Source organism: Anastrepha ludens, chromosome 3 (assembly GCF_028408465.1).
Source record: "Anastrepha ludens isolate Willacy chromosome 3, idAnaLude1.1, whole genome shotgun sequence".
NCBI classification, from domain to species: Eukaryota; Metazoa; Arthropoda; class Insecta; order Diptera; family Tephritidae; genus Anastrepha; species Anastrepha ludens.
The window spans coordinates 13,096,421-13,120,218 of NC_071499.1; the positions used below are offsets into that span (position 1 = coordinate 13,096,421).

The following is a 23,798-nucleotide window of genomic DNA, read 5'->3' on the forward strand; positions in this document are numbered from 1 at the left end:
TTGGGAATAGAATATCTCAACCTGTCTATGGACACTCATCATTGCTGATAAGTGGAAATTAGAGAGAATGGTCCCACTACTGAAGTCTGGGGAGTTTTATAGTCCGATAACTCCTTTCCGCAGTAGTGAAGACTCTTGAGGTCCTACTTCCACTCTTTACGACACACTTGACCCCAGCCTCGCACCAGCATGGCACTCACCGTCATAAACACTCAGGTAAACAGCCTCTCCGAGAGGATTGTCCTAATAGCGTTGAACCTCAAAAGGGCTTTCGGCACAGTTAGCCACTCTACGGTAATAGATGACATTTTACAGTCGACACTCCCGCCAGAGCTGAAGAGATGGACCACGAACTACCTGAGTGGTCGTCATTCGTCGGCGCTATTTCGAGACCAAATCTCTAAACAGAGGAATATAAAGCAAGGAGTTCCGCAGGGTGGTGTCCTTTCACACTTGCTTTTTAATCTCGATAATCGATATCTCAAAACTCCCTCAGCCACCAGAGGGAGTCGCCCTGGTTTTTGTTGTTGTAGCAGCATAAACATTTCCCATGCATGTACGAGGAATGCTGCTGAAGTGACAGTCCTTCACCGGATATAAAACGGGGTCGTTCCGGTTACGTAGAACCGACTGCCCTGGTCTCCTACGCCGACGACTGCACGATAATGGCGTCGGGCAATGACATTGATGGCCTGTGCGCCAAGGTAAACGACTACCTCGCCTGCCTTTCTTGCTTCTTCACTGCGAGGAACCTAGAGCTTTCTCCCACGAAGTCCACGGCGACCCTCTTCACCACATGAACAAAGGAGGTCAAACTGCAACTTAAGGTAAAAGTTGATGACATACCATTTCCGACTGTTCACAACCCCAACATTTGGGTATTACCTTCGACAGTTTGCTCTCCTTCTCTGCGCACAAAACCGCAATTGCCACTAAAGTCCACAACAACAAGGGCCTCCATGTTGCTGGCGAAATTTAAAGCAATTGGCCGGCCGGTGGTAAACTATGCTGCGCCTGTTTGGTCGCCAGGAACCAGTGATTCGCAGTGGGCGAAGCTACAGACTTGTCAAAACACTGCCATTAGGACTGCGACAGGATGTCTTCTGATGTCCCCACTACAATGAGGCCCATATGCTCGATGTCAAGGGGCATAATACAATAAATTGCTCAGCAAGCAGTTCCGCAGGTCTCACCCATGCAGGCACCTGCTTCAGCTTGAGCCGCCTCCCAGGCATGTCAGGAGGCACCTCCTCAACTATGCGGATGAGATCCAGGACAAAACAGATCGACAATTACTGGATCGTTTCCACGACAGTCGGTTGTACGTTACCGAAGCGACCCGGATTTATATCCGGCCAAGGACTGTCACTCCAGCAGCATTCCCCGTATATAAGTATGGGGAGTTTTTATGCTGCTACAACAACAACAACAACAATTACTGGATCGGACAGTGTATAGACCGGCAACTAACGACATCCATCGGGAGACTCTTACCACCTTCTTAAGCTTCCGACCCCCGAATGCTGTCATCGGAGTCCCTACCACCACCCATTGCAGACGAAGAGCTCCAACTTCCCCGAGAGTCCCGCATAATCTTGGCACAATGTGAAGGCACCCCGCACGACACTAACCACTTTTTCACATGTCCCATCAAACCCACTCATCTAACACCCCTCTCCCTCTGAACCGAACCTGACGAAACAGCAAGTTTCCTGGGCCTACCGTTAGATGAGCTAGACGAAGATGACCAGTGGCTACATTACACTGACAGGGCAAAATTACTGCTACAACAACAACAGAATTAGGTGTACTACCAATTCTAATTTAAAAAGCCGCTATCCTTTGTCGTCAGTCTTTAAATCATATTGTTTAGATTAAATTCATAATAAATAAAATAAATAAATAATAAATAATTTAGCTTTTTTATTTACTTAATTTCGACCTTAATGCGTTTTTTAGTTTAATAAGTTTTATTTGATCAATTATTGCAAAGGTTTGGTTTTGTGGTGACTGCGAACAGCATTGCAACCATCACCGCTCCCAGAGCCTTTGAACTATTATTGTTGGGGTATCCGATTATGGGTGATTTCACATAGACTCAGAGCGTTAAGATACTCCCCTAGCAGTAATCGTCACTGATGGTTTCCTCCTTGGGGGGCGTGTTGTCGGCACGTGTAATGCGCTGAGCAGTGCCCCAGAAACGGCGTCAATAATTCCATGGGCAAGGGAAATATGATAGTTGAGTTTTTTTCGGCTGAAATGCTGCTGAGGGTTTGTAGATAGCGTAACTGAAATGATAAATGAAACATATTTTGTGTAATGTGGTCTGACATAAATCATTCAAGTTGCGCTGAAATGAAGGTCCCAGTGCAATTACAAGGTGAAGTCCAAAATAAACAAGACTGAGCTAAAATAGAAACGACAGGAGCTTTGTTCTGATAACTACGAGTTTATTTATTCAAAATAGTCCCCTCTGGCGAGTGAATGATGATTTGTATGCGATTTCTAGTCAAAAAATCAGTCACAAGAGTGGATCGATGATATGGTGCTTTATCATGCAATAAGCGCCAGCTTCCTCCTTCGCGGTATTCAGGGCGAATTCGACGAATACGAAGCAATTGTGGACAATTCCCTTGGAATCGTAAAAACAAATGAGCATCGACTTGATTTTTGTTTTCTCCAAACGCGATTTTTTGGTTGGTAGTCCTTCTCCACCTGATCTTTCCAATGCAGAGGAGGCCTTCCTGTTGTTGTTGTTGTTGTTGTTGTAGCACCATAAACATTCCCCGTGCATATACGAGGACTGCTGCTGAAGTGACAGTCCTTGGCCGGATATGAGTCCGGGTCGTTCCGGTTACGTAGAACCGACTGTCGTGGGAACGAGGCCTTCCTCTTCATCTGCTTCTACCAGCTGGTACCGCAACAAATACTTTCAGAGCCGGAGCGTTTCTATCCATTCGGACGATACGACACAGTCATCGTAGCCGCTGGATCTTTATTCGCTGCGCTATGTCTATGGTGTCGTAAAGCTCATACAGCTCATCGTTGCATCGCCTGCGATATTCGCTGTTGCCAACGTGCAAAGATCCAAAAATTTTGCGCAGAATAGGAGGCTGGATGTAGAAGACCACGCAAGTCGGAAAGGTTACTGATCGCCATTCACTTTGGAGTGGCCAGGACGATTCTCTGCATATGGTTCAAGCAGCTCACAACTTCCGGAATTAGCCCAAGTATCCTCTGGGTAGCTTCCGAACACCCGTTCGGGAGTGAGCCAACGTGAGAAGACGAAGCATCCCAGGATAGCTGGTTGTGCGCTGGATACGATACGCTTAAGGATTCAGAGAGCTATTCCATGAGATAATAGTTAAACAGTTCACATTACCGCTACCGTAACGTCCGGTACTATGAACGGAACGACTCGGATTTACATTCGGCAGAGAATTGTCACTCCAGCAGAATTCCCAAACATTCACTTTCAATGTTCATGTTTTTGCAAAAACAACCACAACAACGATAAATAAAGAAAAATGCGTGCGTCGACAGTTATGATACCCATGATCAAAAAGTACCGGGAAAGAGATGTTGACTGTTTTCTTCGATTGCCAAGGCGTAGTGCACCATGAGTACCTTCCTTCGGTCCAGACAGTCAATAAAGAATAATATTAATGGGCACACAATTCTTGGATTTTGCATGATGATAACGCGCCATCGCACCGAGCCCAAAATGTGCTGAATTATTTGACTATACACCAAGTAAATTCCATCGTGCAAGCACCGTATTCAGGCCCCGAAATATCAGGCCCCGTGCGACTTCTTTTTGTTTCCCAAGTTGAAGTTACTACTTCGTGGAAGCAGATTTCAGTCGATAGAGGAGATCAAAGAGAATGCGACGAAGGAGCTAAAGGCCATCCCTTCGTTGACCTACCAGGGGTGCATGGAGAACTGGGTTAAACGTTGGCACATGTGTGTTACTTCAGACGGGTCATATTTTGAGGGAGATAAAATAAATTTGCCTGAAATTAAACTCTGTTTTGTTTTATTTAAACATTCCCGGTACTTTCTGATCATAGGGTAATTCTAAGAGTGGCTAACAGAGGCAATCATTTGAAAATTTCAGCATATTATGGATACGTTTTATGCCCCACACACTGAGTGAAATACCATTGTATCTTATTTCATGACTCCCTGATTCATTCCAAAGTCAAATTTTCTTCAATGCACTGAGGTTTTTAGAACTACAAGCATTTAAATAGCACCTCCTTTTTTTAATTCCAAATATAAATATTCTAGTACACCCACCTGTAATGCGGATGGGCTCGCTGAAATAATTTCCGATGCTTCCTTCAATGCACGCGATGATTTCATTTCACCCTCGGCCGCGATCACTTTTGCGCGCGCCTCACGCGCCGCCTCTGCCTCGGCTGCCATGGCGCGTTGTAATGCTGTTGGTAGTGACACATCTTTGCTGCAGGAAGACCAAAGATTTTCATCAACAATTGCAAAATTAAAGTTGCGAATAAACCACAACTTACATTTCCACACGTTCAACCTTTACACCCCACGGATCGGTTGCCTCATCCAGTGACACTTGCATTGTGTGCGAAATAGTTTCGCGCTCTGTCAACAATTCAGACAGGTTGCGTGTGCCGAGTACATTCCGAAGTGTTGTGGCAGCAAGCAAGCGCGTTGAGTGGCTATAATTCGACACCTGTATCACAGCCTTGAGAGGATCGCTAATGCGATAGTAGACCACTGCATCCACGGTAACGGTGACCGAATCCTTGGACAACACTTCCTGTGGCGGCACATCAAACGAGACGGTGCGAAGATCTACTTTGCAGTAGTCATCGACGCAAGGTAGCACGAAAAATACGCCCGGACCACGGGCACCACCGCTTCGCAGTCGACCCATGCGAAAGATGACTGCGCGCTCATACTCGGAGACCACTTTGAAGCAGACAAACACGGAGATGGGGAAGGTGAGTATCATGACGAGGATGGAAACCGCTGTTGCGAGTATCTCGACACAACCCATTTCTTCATTCTCTGCTATGGGAGAGAGTAAGAAAGTAATTATTATTATTTTTCTTATTTTAGCGATAATGAGGGCAACTAATTAGGAGGGTACTAATTAAAAACAAAATACTATTAAAAATCTTTAATGGATTTTTCAATAGCTGATTGAACATCTCGACGCGAGGTATGTCTAGAAAAGTAGGCACACTAATACATGCACATTCTCATCGCATGAGTTGGTATTTTAAATTGAGCAATTAAAAACATTATTCGAAATTAGACTGGAATATAAACATAATTCAAGATAGCTCAAGAATTGCCCTATTAACTATGTACATACATACATACACACATTTAGTTTATGTGGTAAGTATGCAGAGTGTGGGTATGTGCGTATCATTTATGTGTGGATTATGTAGGCACATACATACATTTTATTATTTGTATGAAGTGCTCACATTCTATACCAATGTTCTAGTTGGAAACTAATGTACTTTAAAAATAATCAATTTCAATATCGTTTTTTCTACGTCAAATACATATTTCGAACCAAACATTACAATTACTAAACAGTTTTTTATAATACACATAAATAGGGTCGAGGGTCGTTTGAAAAGTCCGTGCAAAGTCAGAGAAATGATACTACTGGCTCCTATCGAGGTTATGTTTAGTTACCAGCATCTCTTGGAAGAACACACACCAAGTTTCAGTCAGATCGAACTATTCCTATGTGTTTGGCATTCGTTTAAATCGAGGAAGTCGAGTGATATTCCTCTTCCATCACGAGAAAGCTCCAGCTCACGCCTCAGCAGTTGTGTTAGCAAAATTTATGGAAATACGATTTCAACTCGTTTCCCATCACTCCGATTCTTACTTGACTTAGCTCCCTTCGATCTCTCGACTATTGGTTCCGCAATTTGAAAAAGGTGGTGGCGGGCTGAAATGGCAGATTTTATTTAAACGAGGAGTTGATTGCCGAAAAGAATTGATATGTATTTGTCAGACTTGGACAAATTCTATTCGGAAGGGATCCACAAAGTAGAACAGCGTTAGACGAAGTGTATAAGCCTAAAAGGTGACTATGGCGAAAAATAAAAAAGGTTTGCCCCGAACAATTAATTAATTTTTATTTGTGCACGGGCTAAGAAAAAGATTCTCGTACAGAGATGCTTACAATAAAAGCACAGTGGCACTTTGCAAAGTTTAGATAATTTTTTTGTTGTAAATATATATTTTTTTGTTGTAAATATTTTTTTATTTTAAATATGTTTTTTTGATGTACAATAAATATTTTTTGCTGTTGTAAATATTTATTTTGTTGTAAATAATTATAATTGTTTTGTTGTAAATATTTTTTTTCGCAAATATTTTGCTGTTGTTGTAAATATTTTTTTGTTGTAAATATTTTTATTTTTGTAAATAGTTTTGTTTTTGTAAATAGTCTTTTCTTGCTAATATTTTGTTGTTGTTGCAAATATTTTTTGTTGTTGTAAATAATTGTTTTGTTGTAATATATACAGTCGAACTTCCTTACAGTGAACTTCCATATAATGAAGCTCTCCTTATAATGAACTGGTTTCGAAGACACTGCTTTTTCGTTCTACTTTCGGTGTATTTTTGTCTCCTTATAATGAATTTCTATATAGTGAAGTTTTCTATATAATGAACAAATTTTACAGCTGGAAATTCAAGCGTCCTAAGTTTTTGTCTCCATATAGTGAATTTTTTCAAAAGTTTTTTGTTGCAAAAATTACAGTTAGATGTGGACAAACTGTAATGAGGGGAATCCCAAAATTAAAAGAGAAAGAGCTGAGCTGTTACAGTTTTATTCAGTGATTGAAGTTAAAATGACGCATCGAAGCAGCATTTCGCTTGAAAAAAAGTTATTAATGATTAACAAAGTTAATGAAGGAAAGAAAAAAAAAAACAGATATTGCCAATGAATTCGGAGTTCTTCCCAGCACTTTATCAAATATTTTAAAAAATAAGGAAGTGATTTTAAAAAATGCGGAGGATTTGGCAGTAAATACCAAACGCAAAAGACTTCGGCCTTGTCATTTTGAGGATATTGACGAAGCAATGCTGAAATGGTTACTCGTTGCACGTGGTAAGAATCTCCCTTTATCTGGACCATTATTGAAGCAAAAGGCCAAAGATTTTGCGGAAGCACTAGGACACCACGAATTTGAGGCAAGTATAGGTTGGTTAGACAAGTTCAAAAGTCGGCATGGCGTTATTCAAAAGACATTATGTGGGGAAAGTGCTGACGCCAACATAGAAAACCGTGATGAATGGGTAACGAGCGTCTTACCGAAATTAATTGAAAATTACAACATTAACGACATTTTTAATGCCGACGAGACTGCTTTGGTTTTCAAATGCTTGCCAACTAAAACACTGGCGTTCAAAAATGAATGAATTTTAACGAATATATTGACTCAAATGGATGAGGGAAATTCTGTTATGGCCATAGACTTGCTGCAAGCAGTTCGAAATCTTAGCAATGTATGGAATGTCTATGTTAAACCAGAAACAATTGCCAACTGTTTTAAAAAGGCTTGATTTTCAAAAGATGCTATGCAGATTCCATTTGAGCATTGGGATGAAGATGTCTTCATTTAAAAAAGTAGCAAATATCGAAGCATCGTTTGATGACTACGTAAATGTTGATAATGGTGTGCAGACTTGGGACAACCCATCCGAAGAAGATATTCTCAACAGCATTTTTGAAAGTCGCGGAGTTCCAGCTGAACCTGGTAAGCATTTATCTTTTTATAGTCTTGCTTGTATGCTTCATCCATTAGCGTAATTAGAACCTTTGTTGAAATGAGGAGTGACGTGCCGATTAATGTTTTCAACTCTCTACATGATTTGGAAGCTTTTATTGAAAATGAAAAATGGAAGACTGTAATTCAAACCAAACTCACTGATTATTTTAAATAAAATTACATAAAAAATCAATGTTTCTTTATAATGAAGTTTCTATATAGTGAAGTGATTTTCAGGTCCCGTGCGAATTCACTATATGGAAGTTCGACTGTATATATATTTTTTTTGTTGTAAATGTTTTTTGCTGTTGTAAATATTTTTTTGTTGCTAATTTTTTTGTTGTAAATATATATTTTTTGTTGTAAATATTTTGCTGTTGTTGTAAATATTTTTTGTTCTTAACATATTTCTATTGTTGTAAATAATTTTTGTTGTTGCAAATATGTATTTTTTTTTTAAATATTTTTTTCTTGCTAATATTTTTTTGTTGTTGTAAAAATTTGTTTTTTGTTGTAAATATATACCTATAATGTTGTACGTATTTTTTTTTGTTGTAAATATATATTTTTTGTTGTAAATATTTTGCTGTTGTTGTAAATATTTTTTTGTTGTTGCAGATATATATTTGTTTTTGTAAATATTTTTTCCTGCTAATATTTTGTTGTTGTTGTAAATATTTGTTTTTTTTTTTGTTGTAAATATATACCTATACAGTTGTAAGTATTTTTTTTGTTGTGAATATATATTTCTTGTAGTAAATAATTTTTTCTTGCTAATATTTTTTTGTACATAGTTGTAAATATTTCTTTGTTGTAAATATTTTTTGTTGTTGTAAAGTTTTTGTTGTGGTTGTAAATATTGTTTTGTCGTAAATGTTTTTTTGTGGCAAATATATATTTTTTGTTGTAAATATTTTTTCGTTGTTGTTGTAATAATATGGTTATACTACGGCAGAAACCATTTCACTCAAAGTTTCACACTTTGTAAAAAATTACAATACATAAAAAAAAATTACAAATTTTTATCAAACTTTTGTGGATATGCATTTTAAATCCCATTTATTTTTGGTAATATATTATTGGGCAAGTTTACAGTGGCTCAAAATTTGCAATGATTTGAGATAATTTTTTTTTATGTTGACGGTGTTACGCATTTGCTTCCGCTCAAAATAAAATTCGAGCATTCGTTATAAAGGGTTTTCCAATAACAGGTGTTATTGGTGAATGCATTGCGCTATCGAGAGATGACTCACGATTTTTTAAAGACGGAATTAGATGGTATTGATCTGGACAACGTTTATTTTCAACAAGATGGCGCTACGTGCCACACAAGCAACGAAACCATTGATTTTTCACATCTCGAAGAGGTGAACACAATTGGCCACCGAGACCTTGTGATTTAACACCTTGTGACTTTTTTCTTTGGGGCCCAGAGTCGATTCAAGACCTCAAAGATGGAATTTGTGAGCCACTTTCCAATTCGATTATGGAAAATTTCATGAAAAGGATATTGTCCTGTAAGCGTGGTCGTTTGTCTGATGTTATTTTCCACTATTAACGGCATACCTTCCTCTTTATAATGAAATAAACATCCGATCATTTATATTAAAAAATTGCATTTTTCTTTGAATATCAAAATAACACCTCTTATTGGAAAACCCACAAGAAAAAATTCTTTGTCACTTAATTTTCTTTTTCTTTTGTAAAATTTTTTTTAAATTACACTTTACGCGCAATTTCGCGATAACCAGCTTGTGGGAAATAAAAATATTGTTTTTTAATTCTGAAATTATACAAAAAAGTTGAAGTTGTGGAGAAACCATTTTTTCTTTCTATTAGTAAAATATTTTGTTGAAGGAAAACTGAGATAATAAGTTTATGATCTTATTTTTTACTTTGGCGTATTTTTATAAAAACTGTCAGTTTGCAAAAATCCAAAATTAAGAAAAATAATTGTTTTATTTATTTATATATAAATTTAGTCTATGATAATACAAGTTTCTTATAGACTGTAGGAAAATTTTGATATCTCCCTCGTTCCCACGTTCCCAAAGCATTTTGTGTGCCTGCAGGATCGAATGGGGGTAGCAGAGGAATAGAGAAGCTTTATTTGAGTTGGGGACATTTATGTGAGATATTTGATGAATACTTCGGAAATAGTTTCTAAATAATGTGAGTGTTTTAATTGATTTTCTTTAATCTAAAATCTTTTAATATTCATTTTCAATTGCTTCCCAATGAGGCAGTAAACTTTTATATGATTGTTAATTTCATATAGAAATATCATCAATTTTAATAGAAATTTAATTCAAAGCAAATAGCTAATAAATTTCTGTAATGAGGTTGGGAATTTCAAATACTACATACACAAGTACATTATATGTTTGTATGTATGTATATGTATGCGTACTATATGCCGTATAATTTCGGCTACATATATAAAGTATAAATTTACAGAAATCTTTAATAATCTATGACCATGAGCGTAAATGCAGTGGGTCGTCTAGAGGGGGAGGGAAAGTACCGTAGAAACGGGGTTTTCGGTACCGATAACTGTGAATTTATTTAAGAATTTTTAAATTTTTTTGTATTCAATTATTTATTTAATTAGAAAGGTAAAATAATAATAGAATTATTCTTACACGTGAAAAAAGGATCACTAGCTGCCAGGACCTTCGGCTCGCTGATGTAAAAATAAAAGATAGTTAGCTTAAAGGTCTTACATGTAAAAGTGCGACTAGAAAACTTAATTAATTAAGGCTTTGGTTAGGTTAGGTTAGTCAGATTGCTTGTCCAAGGCAAAACACTTAATGGCTCTAAGGACCATGGTGATAACTGTATTTGATTTCTAACTCATAACTAAGTTGCTTAAACCACTTGGATCTTTTTAAGAAGGAAATTAATGCCTTCCTTTTGCAAATTTCACAGGCCTTCAAAGGAATAATCGCAAAGATATTTCGCGGCTTCTTTGAAGTGCAGGATATTCACAGAAGAGGTGTGGTGCCGACTCAATTTCTTCTTCATCTCCCTAACTACTGCAGAAGTGGTTGTGAGGTAGACCTATTCTACTGGCTAGGGTACCAATAGTGCAATGCCCCGTTATGACATTTGTGAGGACGCTGGTAGTGAATCTGTTGAATACAAACAGACATTTTGTCCTTTTAAGATTCAGTTAGTCAGAGTTAGTAGTCAGAGACCACCTTCTATTGGTTTTCGCAATTATTGAGCGTAATCAATCACAGTGTACATTTCGGTTACAGAAATGCTTATGTCCTCTACCACTCACTGAAGGCCAAGCTCAGAGTCTTTCTTTGCTCCCTCATCCGCTCTTTCATTTCCCTCCACTCCAGAGTGGCTGGGGACCCAACAAAGTGTGGTGTAGTGTTGTTGGATAAGCGAAAGCGAACTCCTGCATTCTTTAACTCATTTTGAATGGATGCGTGCAGAGGCCAGTGTCTTGATCACTGCTTGACTATCAAGAAAAAAGGTAAGGTTTGCCCGAGGTAAGCTAATTAGTCTTATCATTTTTGCTGCTTTGTCTATAGCGTAGATCTCAGCTTGAAGACGCTACATCGGTCTGGGAGTCTAAAGGAACAATTGTTTCGAGTACACTCCCGATCCATCTTTGAGCCGTCAGTATAAATATGGTGGCCACTATCATCTGATAAAAAAAATATAATAAGAAAATAAAACAAGAAATCAATTTTTTCAATCCTGAACTAAGACAAATTTTGATATATTTTCTGAGGAAATGTAGCAGATATTTGGTTACGGAAGATACTTTTTCTGATTGGTGCAAAATGTGGTCAGTCGTTGAGACCGTTGACAGACCGCTAAAGACGATAAGTGACAGTGTTGGCAGGGAGGAGGATTGGAACCATTGAAAACGCACGAATGGGGGGCGATTGTGCGCCCTCGTCATAAGCAACGTAAATTTAGTGGCTAGTTTGGTTATATACTGTTTGAATCATTTACGATATAATCGTCATAAGTGCACCTCCATGTGACACACATTATAACATTAAAGAAATCTTCGATGGTCCCATTTGAAATCTCCTTCAAGGCTTCTTCCAAACTTCAAAATACTTTTTATGAACCGATTTTACAATCGAGTTCAAACTCTAGTTTTCCAATAGAGAAAAACCCTGTCTTGAGATCAGTCAAATTTACTAATTTTTTTTTTAATTTTATGTACGACTACATCTGTATATGGACCCGCCATCCTTTTGCAGTCCTGACCCGATTTTTCTCTCAACGCCTCTGTATGAATATAAGTGCATACAGTTATTCATAAGTTGAGCAAACCCACTTATGTGCAAATATACAAGTATTTATGTGATGTATTCATTTACATTTTAAATTTAAATGTTTTCGCATCCATCACTCGAGAAAATCATATTACACGAGCTGCCTTATTTGCTGCTGCTCGAACTGTTTGAAAATTAGAAGCAAATTTTCAACTGATTGTATTTTCGATATGAGCACATGAAGTATTGAGTTATTGTTGTGTTTGTCGGTGAATTTGCGTGATTTAATGGCGCATGAAAATACAAAACGATCCAATGCCTTTGGCGTTTGCTTGCATCCATGAAAATTATCAGAAATCATTGAAGACTAAAATTAATATGCATTTAAGAGAAAAGAAATGCAAGCAAGTTGAACGGTGATATTTTCACGAAATCGTATAAAGTTTTAAAATTTTCAATTTATATTCAAATTTGTCATGTAATTAGTTTTTCCGCTGTTGTGAACTTTTGAGAAAATATTTAATGTTGATTCAAACAGTTGCTTTTAACCCGGGGTTTGTCGTTAGGCAAATACAAAAACAAACGGTCGCCACCGGGTAAAAATTACCACAAAATATATGGGTGTATAAATAATTAAATATTTATTTTACGTAGGGAGCGCGCCTTTTGTTTCTATGCAGAAAGGTATTTGGAGCGGCAGGTCACGATATTTTGTAGAAAAAAGTTAGAAGTGGTTTTATCACCTCTGTGGTAATTTTTACCCAGTAGCGACGAATGCCGGGTTGAATCCAAATACTGATATTTAAAAAAAATGTATTATTTTAATTCAATATTTATGCCGATAGATTCTTGAGTTACAACTGTGAATGATTCCCCATCATCATTTGGCGCTACAACTCTGTGTGAGCTTTGGCCTGCTGCACAAAATGCCTCCATTTGCCCCGATCCTTGGTTGATTCCTTCCAGTTGTTGACCTTGGGTTTCTCCAAGTCGTCTTCTGGTTCGCCAATCCAACTTGATCTTGGTTCGCTTGCTGCTTTCGTTGCAAATGTTTTAGTGTCAATTATTTTTCGTTGAGCTCTCGAGGGGTCCATTTTCATAGTATGGCCTAGCCATCTTAGGCTTTGAGTTTTGATGAACCGCACAACATTTTCCCCTCATATAAGTTGGTACTGGGTTCATGGTACCATCTCATATGCCGCTCGCCGTTGGCTTTGACTACACCGAATATTAGCTTCAACATTTTTCTCTCGAATACTTTGGATTTGTTTTTGCCTTTTCCACTTAATGCCCAAGACTCCGATCTGTAGCAAAGAACTGAAAAGTCTCGGGCCTAATACATAGATAGCACTCGTTTTATTGCATTCACCTCTTTTTCAGTTAGTACTAATCTTAAAGAGACAACTGATAAAATTTCCTGATATTATATTAATTAGTTCGTGAGTTGTTGTGCAATTTCATTTTTCGTGTTTTAGTTTTACACTGCCTCTTGGTGGGGAAAAATATCGTTCAAGTGAAGCAATGGCTGGAAAAGTGTTATGGGGGCTCTGCTCCATCAGAAACAACAATAAAACGATGGCTTGCTGACTTCAAACGAGGTGCCGTGGTCGTAGAGATACACCACGGTAACACCAGAAAACATCGAACAAATCCACAAAATCGTTTTCAATGATCGAAAAGTGAAGTTGCGTGAGTTAGCTGACAGTGAAAAGATATCAAAGGAACGAATTGCCTTTAAATTGCATGAGCATTTGACTATCAGAAAGCTCTGTTCAAAGTGGGTGCCGCGTTTGCTCAAGACAACGTACAGTGTCACAAGTCAATCAAAACAATGACAAAACTACATGAATTGAACTTCGAATTGCTTCCACATCCACTGTATTCGCCTGATTTTGCTCCCAGGGACTATGGGCTGCTCTCAGACCTAAAAAAATACTCGCTGGTAAGAAATTTCGCTCGGATAAAGAGGTTATCGCTGAAACTGAGGCCCATTTTGAGTAAAAGATAAATCGTTCTACAAAAGTGGTATTAAAATGTGCGCTGGAATGATTGCATTGTTCTTGCTGGAAATTACGTTGATAAATGAAGGCAATTTTGAGTAAAAAAATATGTTTTCCTTGTTAGGCTTGGGACTTTTCAGCCCATGTGTTATTTGACGAAACTGTTGTATGATAGACGAACTGCTGCATGAGGAGTACGAGAATGCAATGATGAGTACGAATAGAGACAACGAAGCATATCTCTCGGGTACCTTTAATTTGCATAGACTACGATGACGATACGAGCCATGTTTGAACGGCCTTATTCTTATCTCTCCCGTATCATCCTCACTGACAGCCAATAAGAAGGTGGATGCCAGGTCATTGGTCACTACTACTAAAGGGTTGCTGAGAAGCAAAGGAATGTAAAGATAAAGAACATCCAGATGTGTTGGCCTAAAACCGGTGCAAAACTATCAACGTTCCACTCATATGTTTGTATTGCGTTGGGGAATACCTGTAAGTTCTTAGCGTTTTTATATTTTCTTTATTTTACAACGATTTGTTTGCTGTTTGGCAAAGGCTAAGTATTCATTCGGTAGAACTCTTTTGGCTCTCCAAAACTATGTTAATTGTATTTTTGAGTTTTTTTTTTTTATTTGTTTTGAGGATTAGAAATGGAATGCCCAGGAGGCAAAAATCATCACTTTCGACACCTGCTCTTCTTTGCTTTTCATCGACGTCAAAAAGCCGCCATAACAGTCCGGGATATTTGCGACGTGTGTGGAGAAGGTATCATAGGCTAGTCTACAGCACAGAATTGGTTTGCAAAGTTCAAAAATGGTGACTCTGACGTCGATGACATGTCCCGCAGCGGAAGACTTTCTAAATTCGACGAAGAACGTCTCAAATCACAAAGGAGAACGGCCGCCAAACAAGTCGTTAATTGGCGAAAAAAATGAACTGCGATCATAAAACGATTCTCAATCACATTCATTCAACGGGGATTTACCGAAAAATTGGGAGCCTGGGTACCTCACGAGCTCACCAAAAAAGAAAAAAAAAAAAATTAGCTTTCAAATTGCTTCTCAGTATCTCGCCCGCCATCGAGCAACACGCGGTCATAAACAGCGCTTTTTGTACCTGTACCGAATCGTGCCTATACAACAAAATGAAGCAAAGAAAGGGGTGGGTGGCTATAAAAGATACGCGAAAGCCGAGAGTCAAACCGGATCTTCATCCAAAGAAGATATTGATATGTGTTTAGTGGGACTGGGTGGGCATGGTGCACTGGGAAATGCTCGAAAAGAATGCCACGGTCAACAAGGAGCTCTATATAGCCCAGCTATAATACACGAATGAGGATATTCGACTGAAACGACCTGATCGACATGGTCAAACCATACTCCTTCACGACAACGCCAAGCCCCATGTTTTGTAAGTCGTCAAAGCCGCACTCCAAGAGCTCGAATGGGAGGTCCTTGAGCATCCGCCGTATTTTTCGGACCTTTTACGCTCAGTGTCAAACCAAATGAAGGGCTTTGCCTTCGATAACAAAGAGGTCCTTAAAAACTGGCTCAACAACTTCTTTGACACCGCACCAGGGTTTTTGTCAGAACGGCACTAACAAATTGGTTGAGAAGTGGGAAGAGGTTGTAAACAGCAACGGTGAATATTGTTTTGTTATTGTTTTTTGTTTAAATAAAAGACTTCAGTAAAAACACTACGAACTTATTCTTCAACCTAATAGTAATTTGGATTAAATGCTAATAGAAGACTAAATAATAATTCTTTATTAACCTTTCCGAAGAAGTTAAAATTATAGTTTCCCGGAAAAAGCATTTATATTATGTTGTTATGAGGCCAATAAAGCACTTTTGCGTAACTATATTAGTTTATATTCATACATCTGTCGGCAAGGGAAATAATTCAGCGTACAATGCACTTTGTGGGCGCGTAAAGTTTATTTATCTTCTAAATACCATTTGTCGGTAAAATTGCGAAAATTCATAGCTGTATTTATTTAAAAATTTTCTCAAGAGTATGAGTGTGTATACATATGTATATGTATGTATGCATATTGATTCTAATATCACTCTCCAAGCGGCTCTGGGTAGTTGATAAAATCTGCGTAGTTTTTACCAAAGCGAATTTGTTATTTGGAATATTTACTATACATATCTTCATGGAAGTGCCTCACTGCACACATAGGTTCTGTATACATTTGCGAATTCACAGAGGTAGACAATTTAATGCACACCTCCCCTGCTGGGAAAACTGGAACTAGTGAAAAAAACTTGTGGTTAGAACTGGCATGATTTCATCAATTGGGAGTAGCGACATCTGCTGTTTAATGTTAAGAAAAGAACCTGAATTTATATCCGTTCAAGGACTGTCAATCCAGTAACGCCCAATTCTTTTTAGGGAAAGTTTATAAAATTTACCAATTGTTTGGTTGGAAACATGAATGAAGGCCAACTAGTCATGGCTTGAGGTTCATACAAGGGCACAAGTTGGCTACTAGTTTCTTGCATGGTAGCATTTTTATTTGTTTACGTTTGCCTCATTTGATTTTAAATTTCTGATAATGTAAACAAAAAATATTTTTTTATATAGTTGCGTGTTTATTTAAATACCTAATCACTGGAGCAATTTGGTTTGGTTGAGATATTTAATGTTTCGGGCGATTTAAAGTTCGAAAGGGCAAATGAATTGACCAACATACATATATGTGAATGTATGTGTATAATTATATGTATACATCTAGAATTGGCACATACACCTACAGTTTTAGATAGTTTTCTTATAAGGAGCTTTTTCATGGCAGAAATACACTCACAAGTTTCCCATTGCCCGCCGAGGATCGACTGCAATTAGAAAACAAATTTTTTATCATTTGGTGTTTCATGCCTGGGGTTTCGAACTCGTCACGTACCAACTCATTTGGTTGTGGCGGCTGCCTGTAATTGTAATTGTATCTTGTCTTTTCCTATTCTTACTGATTGTTCGTTGTTATTTATTGATAAAAGACCAAAGAGTTTCAACAATGTTTAGATATGGACTTTGAGGTGGTCAAGGTAGATCTGTTTGTCTTATTGGGCATGGGAATAGGTTTCCGTCCTTTCTTAGCCAAAGTTACGAATTATTTAAACAATTAATTTATGCCTGATATTATGTGAAGTATGTGCCATTGGAAGCTACAACTTCACTCCATATTTAAGACAGAATACGGATTTGTCTGACGAAAAATTCGAGTTCTTTTGGCTTGATCCATTCATTTAGCCAGATTGCGATGCTCTCGTAAGAAGTGTACCGCTCTCCAATAAGGGCTGACGGCATTGATCGGAACAGATGGTAACCTGAAGGTGCATTGTCTGTGAACTGCGGCGGATGGGGCAAGATTTCCCAATTCAGTCCCACTAAATATTTCTGGACCAATTTAGCAACATGTGGCCTGGCATTGTCATGCAGCAAAATCAGTTTGCCATTCCAACCGTCCCATTCCGGCCGCTTTTCTTTGAGAGCTCGATTCAAACGCATTAACTGCAGTCGGTAACGATCGCAAGTGATGGTTTCAGGTGGTTTAAGGGGTTCATAATAGATGACACCCTCCTGATCCCACCAGATGCACAATATAACCTTTCAAGCATGAATTTTTTTTTCGCTGTCGATGGACCTGGTTCATAATAGATCGCCAGTGACGAGGCGAAGCAGAACACCTTTTTCTTTCTGCCGTTCAAGAAGAATCTCACACGTCACCAAACGTCTCTCGATACCCCTCTCCTTCAATTGATGTGGCACCCAGTTACCAGCTTTCTGGACCATTCCCATCGCGTGCAAACATTTACCGACGGGATATCTGTCAACATTCAACTCTTTAGATATGTCAGTGTTGAGTGGCATATTGGCCTTTGGCCCGAAGAAAAGGTGCTATATCGGAGTCTGCTATTTCATATAAAACCATTAGTGTAGAACATTCTCTTTGCCTGAAAAAGTCACGATACTCTTAATGAGTTGAACAAAAAAACCACGGCCTAAACTTCTCAGTATAAAAAAAAATTATTTTGAGTGATGGAAATCTCTATTTTGACCTTTAGCGCTCGTCTGTTTGTATGTAACAGCTGCCTAATTCCCAAACGTCAAATATGATTGACACCATCAAGACGCACACTACAAAGTAAAGGAGCTCGGCCGAACACCTAACACAGAGTGTAAGTGTGTACACCGTGCATGAACGTGTGCTACAATTACTGGAGTATTGAATATACAATATTTTCAATCATTTTCAGTCTTATGTTCATTCAGGTATTGACCATAAAAATTTTAAAATATATGGAGTGATTGGAGCGTTCATTTGGATGAGTGATACCGAGTTTAATATTATAAAAGGGTGATCAGATTGGAGGTACTTGTTCCAATCGAGTTTTTTTTGACAGATCTCGCGTGACTACTGTCAAATTAAATACATTTTTTTTTTCAGCATTCATTGACATTTCATCATGGAAAGACTTACACCCCTCAACAATGTTTACAAATCGGGCATTTGTATTACGAAAATCGACGCTCTGTGAAAAGTGTCCATCGCGCGCTCAGGCCAACGAAGAGGCCCATTTTTGGCTTAATGGCTACGTCAATAAGCAAAATTATTGTATTTGAGCTGAAGAGCAGCCCCAAAAACAGCCATTAATACATCGAAAACAACGGAGCGGCCTCGGTAGTCTAGCGTAAGTGCACTAGCCTGCCATCCCAGAGGTTGTGGGTTCTAATCGCATATGAAGCACAGTCCTCATACTTTTCCAATTTTACCTACTTTCCCTGTTTCTAAAACAAAAAAAATCTCATTCCTCAAACCCAACAACTTTTCCTTTATATCCTCACTCCCTCACAGTAGTCAGCGCATTATTTGCATTGTGGCTGGTAAAATAAGCAGAAACAAAGAAAAACATACAGCTACACACTGCATCAGTGGCGTCAGCAAGAGGAAGCGCAGACACATCAAATTTAGCGAAGTTCTCAACCATCCGTGCGATCCTTCTGGCAGAAAAATGCGAAACACAGATGGCGCTCCAAGCAGTAAGAAGGCGTTGTTCCTAATCAACGACAGGTGGGCATTCCCACTATTCAGGACTGGTAGCGGCAGGCTAATCACTCACCCTGTCAGAAATCAAAAACAGATTAACGAAACCAACGCAAGTCTTGTCGGGGTCCTATGCTTCCAGAGGAGTGAACAAGGAAAAAAATCTTGTAAAAGTGTTACATCACTTCACTTCTGCGAAAAAGAGGTTAAGACCGGGGCAAAATTGTACCATGAGGATGTCTGAGAAGGCGTGGTGAAGCAGTTGAGCAATGGGGAGTGTTGAATCTTCCAGCAATATTACGCTCCAACCATCAGTGGCTAAAAAACATTATCCCATGGGTTAATTGAACTACAGTTTGTTGTCAGAATTGGAGAACATTGCCTATCGAAGATCTCTCAGAAATTTGGAGAGTCTCAGACAATCTTTGGTTCGAGCAACGACGTCAATTTCCTTGGAAACGGTGCGTACTGCAATAGTTGATTGGCCTGATCGTTTGAGGCTAGTGTAAAAGCAAGGTGACCATTTCGATAGAAAATTTAAACTTTTATTTTCAATATTTACATGAGTAAGTAACTCTAACTTCATTAAAAAATATAACGGACTTGTAACAGAACTTATGGGCGGACTAAGTAATTAAAAATAATATATTAGGTTGGCAACTAAGTAATTGCGGAATTCACTCATATATGGCTTCAGTTTAATTTTTAGGCTTGCAGCCGTAGTACAAATGTAAAACACATTTTCTCATTTGTTAGCTGGTAATTAAGCTGTCAGTCAGTAAAAAAAGTTTTTTGATTTGTTGCGTAGTTTTCGTTTGGCATTCGTTGAAAAAAGGAAAATCAGAATGAAAATTTTCGTCATATTTGGCTTTTTAATTCCGCGAAGGGAAAATCGCATCGCAAGCTCATAAAAAGTTGTCAAAATTGGTTTGCAAAATTTCGTTCTGGTGATTTTTCACTCAAGCATGAAAAACGCTCTGGTCATCCAGTTGAAGTTGATGACGCCCTAATCAAAGCAATAATCGATTCGGATCGTCCCGGTACAACACATGAGATTGCAGAGAAGCTTCATGCATCACATACATGCATTGAAAATCACTTAAAACAACTTGGCCATGTTAAAAAACTCGATACATGGGTTCTTCACGAACTGAAAGAAACGCATTTAACGCAACGCTTTAACAGCTGCGAGTTGCTAAAGAAACGTAATAAAAATGATCCATTTTTAACACGACTGATAACTGGCGATGAAAAATGCGTAGTTTACAACAATGCCAGGTGAACCAACTCAAACGACATCAAAAGCTGATACTCATCAAAAGAATGTTTTGTTAACAGTTTGGTGGGATTACAAAGGAATTGCCTACTTTGAACTCTTACCTCTCAACCGAAAGCTCAATTCTGATGCCTACATTGAACAACTAACGAAATTGAACAATGCAGTTGAAGAAAAACGGCCCGAATTGACAAAACGAAAAAGTATTGCATTCCATCATGACAATGCATGGCCACACACATCTTCCAAAAATTATAGGACATTGGTTGGGATGTTTTGCCACATCCACCATATAGTTTTGATCTTGCACCTTTGATTTCCTTGAATGGTAAAAATTTGAATAATGATGATAATGTCAAATCGTACCTGATTAAGTTGTTTGCTAATAAAAACCAGTGTTGCCAATTTAGCGACTTTGTCGCTAGAATTGACGACTTTTGCTTGAGTCTTGGCGACAAAAAAAAAGTTTTGACGACAAAAATTATTTAGCGACTTATCTGGCGACTTTTGGAGAGCAAATCAAAACCGTTTTAGGCAATAGATACTTTTCTATCAACTTGATTACCCGTGAATGCCCTTTACCTTCCATACTCCAGAGTAACAATTTACTGACTATAGATAAAATAACGCAATCCGTCGCCATTTTTTTCATATGAAAATTTTCGAAATTCCGTACGTACAACGATAACTACATTTATAAAAATTAACAAGCAGTTTCAATTTTTAATTTCAGATGATCCGTTTTTGAGTAATCGATGCAACCATGGAGGAGGAAATACTCCACGAGATTGTTTATAACTTTTTTTATAAATTAATATTTTCCCATAAAAATTTACGATGACAGTCTTTAATGGACACTTAATTAAAAAAAAAATCCGATCCACAAATTCCTTCATTTTCCCCCTAAAAAAATCACTTATTTCTGTGGCTGTCACAGTGGTGTTCCCCCTTAAAGCATAGCTTTTTTATGCCACTTTTTCTTTACTATGCTTAAATATATTTCATAATCCATTTCAAGACTTTAATTAATAAGAATATAGTAAATTGTTATATGATTTGCCTGGTTTTATTATAAAAGCGTAATAGTTAATATTATTAATTTTATAAATTTTCAAATTTCCATTTGAATCCAGTACTGGATCAACTTCGTAAATAACTTTTTCAACATTGCTTGAATCACTCATGCTTTCCAATGATATTTTAAAGATACGAATGTTTTTCAGACACAAATTAACAAAGCGTTAGAAAATTTAGTAGATTTATCGAATCATAATAAAAAAACCAGTATTTCAGGAGATTGAAACTAACTTCCGTTGATCTCAAATTTCAGTAGAGTTGGTGTTAGCGACTTTCTAGCGACTTTTGATATTGGCCCTAGCGACTCAGATTTATTGGCGTTGGCAACACTGATAAAAACCAGAAGTTCTATGAACGTGGGACTATGATGCTGCCTGAATGATGGCAAATGGTCATTGATCAAAACGGGCAATACATTACAGAGTAAAGTTATTTAGTTCCATGAAAAAATTGTCTTTGATTTTCTAAAAAAAAATCCGCAATTACTTATTTGCCAGCCCAATAAAAAGAATTTCAAAACTTACAAACTTTTTTCGTGTTACTTTTTCACCCCCAAAGGAGCATAGACTTATGTCACTAAGTGTATATTTAACGCGGTAAAAGCAGGTGTGCCTATCGTACTTACACATACAAGTACATCTGACGTTTAAGTACTCGAGTGTTAAGTTCACTTCCTTAAGATCATTTTCCACTTGCTTAAATACATTCATACCATAGACTACCATTTTAACCACAATCGGTTATTATTATTTTGCACTGTTACATTTTTTTTCCTGTGACTATATTTGATATTTGTATGTATGTATGTATGTATGTATGCACATTAAAAAGAACAAGTCCCACCTACATGTCTTTAATCCCTGGTAGACGCGTGAACCGTGCACGGTTGGCGATCGCACGTCTGTGGTTGGATATAGGATGGCATGCGGAGACGCAGGATTTGCACGGGCGCGATGTTGTGTAGGTGCAGCATTCATTTTTGTTTTTGCTTTTGATTAACTTTTAATTAGATTTAGATTTACTTTTAAAACTTAATTATAAATGCAAAGTAGTTGCTCGTTTTCGTTATTATTTCTAAAATTGACCGCTTCAAGGAGCTCTAAACGTTAGGAGCTAGAAAAACCAACTAAATTGAGTCAAAGAAAAAATTGAGAAGCGCGAAGAAATTTTAAAATTACACGTTTCTTTGCGCATATCTACAAGTGTACGTATGTGAATCAACACACAGCATCTCTACATTTTTTGCTTCTGATATACCCATTGGCGGCGACTCGCGCTGGAAAATGTTTTCCAGCCCATTTCGACTTCATGCTTTTGTTTATAATTTTTTACAAACAAAATAACCACCAACTAGTTGTATGGGTATTCTTTTCTTTTAATTAAATGCAAATGTAAACTTTTATTTCTAAATGTGTGTGTCCATGCAAGTGTATGTAAGCTTGTGTGTATGTGTGTGTGTTCAAATGTTTATATATTTTTAGATATTCGTTTTTTTTTTCGTCGGCATGTAGATACATGATTATTTCTAATTTCTATTGAGTTGTTAATGCACTGTGATTCACTGATCCACTCGCACGCCTTCCGCGGCCACAACAATGCCTTTGGCTAATCAACCTATGGTAAATGCGCTATTTGGGCCTCACTGGAGCAATTCGATGGAGGAGTGGCGCGGTGGGACGTGAATTGTTTTGGTTCGAAGGTGTAAATACATAAATAAACGCCAGGTTTGACATGCGGAAAACAACACAAATCAGCAAAGAAGCGCCAGGCCATCCTGCGGTCTTCACCCGGGGATAAAGTGGCAGCCTCTGTTGTCGATCAAATTGCTTTGATGATTTCGACTGAACGCACAGGCAGCTGATTTGTTTTGTTGGCTTTTCTTTAATAACGATTCTTAGACTTTTAGAAACATTGTGCAAATGCAACTTCTTCTTCTTCTTCTTAATTGGCGCTATAGCCGCTTCCCAGATTCTGGCCGAGTTTAACAAAGCGCGCCAGTCGTTTCTTTCTCGTGAAGTACTTCGTTTTGTCCTCGTTCACCACCAGACCCAATTGCAATTGCAATTGCAACTAGAATACAGAAAAAGGATACTAATAAGCAATTTTCGTTTGATAATTGAAGTTGTTTTAAAAAAGGATTTTACAACATAGTCGCTACTCGATCTCCATAAGGTCTGCTACCGTTGTGCGCTACAATCGTCTTCGAGAAGAGTTCAGCTGAAGTAAGCTCTACGGACTTGTGGCAGATCACTGAGAAAGATCCAATCCAAAAGGTGATAAGTGGTCGTAAATGGCGGTGGATCGGGCACAGTCTCAGAAAGGACAGGGAAAGCATTTGCAGAACAGAATCGCAATGGA

General features: G+C 38.0%; 1 protein-coding gene across 1 annotated transcript; it reads right to left on the bottom strand.

The window, feature by feature from the left end:
• Positions 1 to 1,943: 1,943 nt before the first annotated feature.
• LOC128856265 (band 7 protein AGAP004871-like) lies at positions 1,944 to 22,533 on the bottom strand. Its single transcript, XM_054091560.1, has 4 exons — positions 22,288 to 22,533; positions 4,533 to 5,049; positions 4,300 to 4,465; positions 1,944 to 2,288 (listed from the first exon to the last, which is right to left on the bottom strand). Exons 1-4 carry the CDS (start codon positions 22,415 to 22,417, stop codon positions 2,133 to 2,135), a joined length of 969 nt encoding a protein of 322 aa, XP_053947535.1. The 5' UTR covers positions 22,418 to 22,533; the 3' UTR covers positions 1,944 to 2,132.
• Between the last annotated feature and the right edge of the window lie 1,265 nt (positions 22,534 to 23,798).

Bases quoted from the DNA above. Each gene is read 5' to 3' on its own strand.
- LOC128856265 (XM_054091560.1), bottom strand. From the start codon at position 22,417: ATGAATGCTGCACCTACACAACATCGCGCCCGTGCAAATCCTGCGTCT. The intron at 5,050-22,287 runs GTAGGTGGGACT...TCTCTCCCATAG, and splicing joins CTACCAGGGATTAAAGACAT to CAGAGAATGAAGAAATGGGT. The intron at 4,466-4,532 runs GTAAGTTGTGGT...GTCTTCCTGCAG, and splicing joins AAGGTTGAACGTGTGGAAAT to CAAAGATGTGTCACTACCAA.